This window comes from Cottoperca gobio, unplaced genomic scaffold, assembly GCF_900634415.1.
Source record: "Cottoperca gobio unplaced genomic scaffold, fCotGob3.1 fCotGob3_124arrow_ctg1, whole genome shotgun sequence".
NCBI classification, from domain to species: domain Eukaryota; kingdom Metazoa; phylum Chordata; class Actinopteri; order Perciformes; family Bovichtidae; genus Cottoperca; species Cottoperca gobio.
The window spans coordinates 207,817-215,377 of record NW_021166794.1 but is presented as its reverse complement, the minus strand read 5'-3'; the positions used below and the strand labels follow the sequence as shown (position 1 = coordinate 215,377).

Sequence of the window (7,561 nt, the reverse complement as noted above, 5' to 3'; positions counted from 1 at the left end):
CCTTTCAGCTCGTGCAATTTGGCATGTTTCGTGCTGTCATGACGCTCGAGATTATTTTTCATCACTACAAGCATATCCGCACATACTAGGCACACTGGCCTTTTACTTCCACAAAGAAAGAAATAAATAAAAGTGCGACATTCTGCATCCACCTTTCTCTGTTTTTACACTCGCCATGTTGCGTTCGCTACGGCCCGGAGGCCTGGAGGTTCCCCACCCCTGCTCTAAAGCCACCGGTAGGTTTACATTTGTGGTTCAGTGTGAAATATCTTCAGAACTATAAGAGCAATTGTCAGGACATTTACTACAGATGTTTAAGCTCCCAAGAGGAGGCATTTTAAGACCTTTGTTGATCCTCTGACTTTTCCTCTAGCTCAGGGGTCTTCAACGTTTTACGGGCCAAGGACCACCAAACTGGTGTAGCATGGTGCAGGAACCCCCTACGTATATATTATACACAAGAGGCTTGAGGAGGTCTGTGCAAAGGGGGGGGGGGGGGGGGGGTTAGGGTTAGAGTTAGTTAGTTCACCCCTCTCCTTTCCTCCACTCTGTCTCTGACTGTAGGTGTGTGTCGCCGCCCTTCGTGAAGTAAAGTGGAGGAGGGAATGTGAATGCAAAGCAAATAAAACAAAATTGCCCCCTGTTGAAGACCCCTGCTCTAGCTCCACCATGAGGTCAATGTTTTAGCTCTTTATTGAAACATCTTGACCAACTTTTGGATGTGAAACCTGCTGCACACATTCATCGTCCACAGAGGATGAACTGTGATATTTTTAATCTTTTATCCAATTGTGTTGATTTATGATCAAATACCTTCAAAACTAACGACATTACCATCAGCCTCAGCTGTACTTTGTGTTTAGTGCTAATAAACAAATGTTAGAATGCTAATTGTGAACAAGGTGAACACTAAACCTGCTTATTATCAGCGTGTGAGCATTTAGCCCAAGTTCAACCTTGCAGAGCTGCTATCCTGACTGTAGACTCTTAGGGCCCTCTCTATCTTACACCACACAAAGCGGCCGATAGCGCAGCACAACTGTCACTGCTGGTTTCAGACGACACAATTTGTCATTTTCAAGCCCAACGACCACGTTCTGTAAGAAGCAAATGTATTTGCATCCGTCATTGCGCCCATGGGCCTTAAAAATAGATGTTGTGAGGTGCATTGTTGGACCATTTGCATGAAGTCAAATGATGCTGCCGTACTGTAAGCCTTGTATGTCTCACACAATACACTCTTTCAACAGCCGCAACACACATCAAATGAACAGAGAGCAAACAACGATGGACGTAGTTCTTCTGCTCATCATGGCTGCACCAGGCAAGTGTTTTATACGTGTTTATATTATTTTATTACAGTACATTGAGACATCATTGTGGCAACAGAACTCTTATCTGAACACTATTGTGATGCACTTCAGTTATATTATAATTAATGTGCAGACGAACACTGATCTTGAATCCGTCTGAAAGATGCAGGATCCACAGCTCTCCATTATCCTTTAAACTAAACGAGGGATAAATCAATTAAAATGTACACAGGTACCATTTATACCTGCACTAGTGAACAACAGTGAACCACCTCATTCTATTTGTATTTGTTCTAAAGGCAGGAGCCCTCAGGCACATTGGCCCCTGGTAGATCTGCCCTGATGCTAGATCTGGGCTTTCACCCATATCTGAAGATAACTTACTCAGTGGTAGAAAAGTACTCGGATCCTTTACTTTAGTAAAATAACCAACACAACAATGTAAAACCTCAACGGGCCTCTTTTGTCTCAAAGGAGCAGCTTAACTCCCTCCGGAGGTCTGAGCTCCTCCAGACACCCGACAAACTCATTTCAGACGCTTGTATCCACGAAAACCTGTTTGATGTACATTTTGTCCTGTGAGAATTGTTTTAAGACAGGCTTGACGTACCTGAATGTACTTAATGTATCAGCAGTAAAAGTAGTCATTGAGCAGTAACATGTCTCCAGTGACTGATATCTGATTCTATGTGACATCATTAGATTGTTAATGCTGATCAATGTTAGAGCAGCGTTACTGTTGGAGCTGCTCCAGATGGAGTTTTAACTACTTTGTGTACAGTTGGCTAGTTTAGTCCAGTGGTTCCCAACCTGAGGGTCAGGCCCCTCCAGAGGGTCACCTGGTAGATCTGAGGCGTTGTGAGATGATTCATATAAGAAGAGGAGAAACTAAGTTTAATACAGAATGATTAACTGTATTTTAAGATTACTATCATTTGTTTTAAGGTAAAATCTTAAAAATATTTCCGTGTAAAATGTTCTGTAGTAGAAGTATGAAGCAGCATAAAACAGAAATACTACTAAATACTAAACAATTCTGCTGGTATGTAAAGTACTAGAGTAAAATGTAAATGTTAAACTCCACACTGAGTTACAATGACACGTCTGAATACACTGAAATGTGATGTTACAAAGTCAAGTTACAGCCTAAATCTAATCAATGTGCATGTGTGTGTCACTACAGGGCTGTGTGCTGTCTCATCACATGCTGAACGTCAGTTCCATTTTATTTATGATCTGAAGACCATGACTGAAGCACAAAGTTACTGCAGAGAGAAATACACGGACCTGGTCACTGTACACAACATGGAGGATGTGAACACCCTGAACAACATGGTGGATTTAAGCAGAATTAAAAACACACGTTACGGCCCTGTGAGTTCTCTTTTCTATCTCTTTCATTTCAAAGTCCTTTTTAATAATTATGTTGGTGACAGGTGGTCTGAAAGGTTCAAATCTGACCCGACATAGTAACTAATAACTAAACTGTATCGCAGTAAAAAGTACACAATGTCTCTAAAATGTAGTCGAGTAGAAGTATAAAGTGTTTTAGTATAAAACTCCCTCATTGTGTTTCACCAGACAGTGTTTCCCTTTTGAGCTGCAGTGGACGTTATCCTTCATCACTTACATTAAAGTGCTTCACAAGAGCGTCTCTTATAGTCCAGTATGAAGAGGAGGAATGATGAACATGTTTCTATCTTATATGACACCTGAATATTGTTTTAAGACACAAAGAATGTGAACCTGATCTTTAAGAGCTTTCAAATTGAAACTGTTTTGAAAGTTGAGCCAAAGGAATCATGAAATCCTGTAATAAAGTCGTAGAGGATCAGACTGATGGGCAGTATCAAGACTGTGAATGCAAAGTTTATGTAAATATGTTGCATTGAACAAAAGCTAGAGCAGGATCTAATTCTTTATATCACAATGAAATATTGCTTTCAGCACATCTGGATAGGTCTTTACGATGACCTGGACAGCTGGAGGTGGTCACTGTCAGACAGAAGTTTCTACAGACCCGGAGAGACAGAGTTCAGACTGTGGGCTCCTGGACAACCAAACAACTATTTAGGGAAAGAACACTGCACAATGATTGATCATCTGGGACAATGGAGGGACGTGAGTTGTGAAGAATCTCATCTGACAATCTGCTTAGATGTCAGAGGTGAGAATACTAACTTGTGAAGTTTCTCTTCTCTTTTCTTTCTCTTCATTTATTTTATTTTATTTTGAGCCTATATAGTATCAGTCAATCAGTTCATACAGTTTAGTTCAATTCAAAGTCCTTTACAGGCGACTGAGAAGCAAATAATAAGTAAACATATGGCAGCAAAGGTATTCTCTACCTGCTAGCATTGCTGCCTGTCGCTCCTCTTTTCTTTGTTTAAATATTAATATATTTATATTCATGTGGAGAGACTGATAAGAAATACTCAATAACATTTATTAAGATGATGTCTTACATTTTAATGTTTACAAATGAATGACTTCATTGATGTGATTTCTTATATATCAGTGATTTAAAGATCATATATTATATATTATAAAGGCACCACAGATGTGTTACTGATGGCAGGCTGTATGTTATGGTGCCTCTACACAGAACTTCACTGTCGTCCATTTTCAGGACCGAATGTGACATTTGTCTTCATCAACATCCCGATGACATGGACTGAGGCCCAGAGCTACTGCAGAGCAAACTACAGAGACCTGGCCAGTGTGAGGAACATGGCAGAGAACCAGAAGATACAGGATCTGGTACCTGCTGGGGGCACAGCCTGGATCGGACTTTCCAGAGACTCCTGGAAGTGGTCGGATGGAAGTGACTCCACATTTAGGTTCTGGAGGCTGGGGAACCTAACAACTATGGGAACAATGAGGCTTGTGTGGCTGCAAACTTCAACTCCTTGGGACGATGGGTGGACATTCCCTGTGAGAGGAAGCAAGCCTTCATCTGCTACAGTCCACGTGAGTGGTAACCCATGATTCAAATAGTATTTAGATTAAACTTCACTTTAGCATCAAATGTCCTGAATGATAATATAACAAACAACACAAAATATCTAATTCTGGATGATAAAGTTGAACTCTAATGATGTTGATCATATGCAGATGATCACTTTGACTTAATGCTGAAAATACCACATTTTCTCTGTCACTGTTTAAACACATGAAATCCAGAGGAATGTCAGAATTATATGGAAAAACTGAGTCTGCTGAAAAAAGAACCAACAATAAATGTTGTGACTGATGAAGTTTGTTTGTGTCTTCATTTCCAACGCAAGAGTTGAAAGTGATCATATTGAGGATGAAGAAGACAAGCTCCTCTGCGGATCTGAACGACCCTGCTGTGCTGGAGAACATGTTGCTGACGGTAAATCATCTTTTATACTTTTATGAAGAAACAGAACAACCAGATGAATCTTTAAAGCAAATTCAAATGAGATAAAACTTTATTGATCTCCAGAGGGGGAATTCACATTACAGCAGTACAAGAGACAGAAGAGGTAGGAAACACATGAAGAGATATTTAAACATATTAAACTCTGCAAAATAAGAACATTCAGTAAATGACATTGAAAAGCTGTTTCCATTATACATTACAACACTTTGTCCAAATACAGGACAGGACTTCAGCAGAGCGCTGCTCAAATAACAATCAATCATACATATGCAGGATGATGAGGAGGATGAGGAGGAGGATGATGAAGAGGATGAGGATGATGATGAGGATGATGAAGAGGATGATGAGGAGGATGAGGATGATGAGGATGAGGATGAGGATGATGATGAGGATGATGAAGAGGATGATGAGGAGGATGAGGATGATGAGGATGAGGATGAGGATGATGATGATGGTGATGATGAGGATGATGATGATGAAGAAGAGGATGATGATGAGGATGAGGATGAGGATGATGATGATGATGGTGATGATGATGATGATGAAGAGGATGAGGATGAGGATGAGGATGAGGATGAGGATGATTATGATGATGATGATGAGGATGAGGATGATGATGATGGTGATGATGAGGATGATGATGATGAAGAAGAGGATGATGATGAGGATGAGGATGAGGATGATGATGATGGTGATGATGAGGATGATGATGATGAAGAAGAGGATGATGAGGATGAGGATGAGGATGATGATGATGGTGATGATGATGATGAGGATGAGGATGAGGATGATGATGATGATGATGATGATGATGATGATGAGGATGAGGATGATGATGATGGTGATGATGTTGATGATGATGATGAAGAAGAGGATGATGATGAGGATGATGATGATGATGATGATGATGATGATGATGATGATGATGATGATGATAAGGATGGTGATGATGTGATGATGATGATGAGTGAGGATGATGGTGATGATGTTGATGATGTTGATGATGTTGATGATGATGATGAAGAGGATGGTGATGATGATGATGATGAGTGAGGATGATGGTGATGGTGATGGTGGTGATGGTGATGGTGATGGTGATGGTGATGGTGATGATGATGATGATGACGATGACGATGAAGAGGATGATGAAAAGGATGAAGAGGATGATGATGAGGATGATGAGGATGAGGATGATGATAAGGATGAGGATGAGGATGAGTGGTGATGGTGATGTTGATGATGAAGATGATGATGATGAGTGAGGATGATGGTGGTTGTTTGATGATGAAGATGATGATGATGAGTGAGGTGGTGATGGTTGGATGGTGATGTTGATGATGAATGAAGAGGATGGTGTGATGATGATGATTGATTGATGATGATGATGATGATGATGATGATGATTGGTGATGATGATGGTGATGTTGATGAAGTGATGTGATGATGTGGATGATGCGATTATGATGCTGATGATGATGATGTGATGATGATGGATGATGGGATGATGATGATGATGATGATATGATGATGATGATGATGATCAGGATGATGGTTTTGATGATGATGATGATGATGATGATTGATTGATGATGATGATGATGATGCTGATGATGATGAGAGTTATGATGATGGTGAGTTGATTGATGTGTGATGATGATATAAGGATGATGCTGATGATGATGATGCTGTGATGATGATGATGATTGATGATGATGATGATGATGAGATCGGATGTGATGCTGATTGGATGATGATGATGATGATGAGGATGATGATGATGATGATGATGATGATGATGATGATGATGATGATGATGATGATGATGAGGATGATGATGATGATGATGATGATGATGATGATGATGATGATGATGATGAGGAGGAGTTTTGTATCTCAGATCAAACAGAAGCTGAAGGGATTGGATGAGAACATCCAAGTGAACTGGAAGAAGCAGCCTGATGGAAAAGTCTTCTACAAGGAGAAGAAGACGAAGGAGGAGGAGAAGACGAAGGAGGAGGAGAAGACGAAGGATGAGCTTTAATGTGGAATCTGTCTGTTTTTCTTTCTTTCCTCTAAGTCGTCATGTAACGGCTCAGAATAGAGCTGAACAATCAGCTGATTAGTCGATTAGTCACAACTATTCTGATTTGATGCTTTTCTTTGTTATATATGGTCATGAACTTCATGTCTGTGTTCTTTAGACTGTTGCATTTATCTGCTTGACCTGTGGGATATAATGACAGGCATCTTTACTATGTTCTGACATTTTATATGATTAGATTAAATACAATATGATAAGAAACTATAAGATAAAATAAGATTTCACTGAAGGCAACTCCAGTGGAAAAATCACCAATAAAAAAGATGACGTTGTGAAGAATCTTTAAAATCTATTTACATGAGAAAGATAAATATTTCTTAATTTGAGAGTAATATTGCATCACAAATGTGTTGTTGTCTCGCTGTTATGTTCAGAATATCTTAAAATGAGTTTACAGAAAGATAATTACATGTATGCTGATTTGAATTCCTCTTCTTAGTCTCTGGGGCTTTATAACAGGCAGTTTCACTATTTTCTGACACTTTAAAAAATAAAAATAAAAATATATATATATATATATATATAATTAATAGATAAGATAATAAGGTAAGAATAAAAAAATGACCTTTAATGTTGTGAAGAAGCTTTAAAATCTATTTTAATGAGAATTAAATGTTTTCAAATTATATACATAAAAACTAATTGTATGTATTATTCTTATGCTGTCACTTTGTTAGAGATGCAAACATTTGACTTTTTGATCATGAACTAAATATCTTTTGGTTTTGAAAGTGTCTTTGG

General features: G+C 39.0%; 1 protein-coding gene across 1 annotated transcript; it reads left to right on the top strand.

The window, feature by feature from the left end:
- Nucleotides 1-3,266: 3,266 nt before the first annotated feature.
- Nucleotides 3,267-4,294, top strand: LOC115004521 (ladderlectin-like). Its single transcript, XM_029426165.1, is given in 3 exon segments — nucleotides 3,267-3,480; nucleotides 3,943-4,158; nucleotides 4,161-4,294. Coding segments are annotated over 3 exon segments (426 nt in total). The 5' UTR covers nucleotides 3,267-3,404.
- Nucleotides 4,295-7,561: the final 3,267 nt, after the last annotated feature.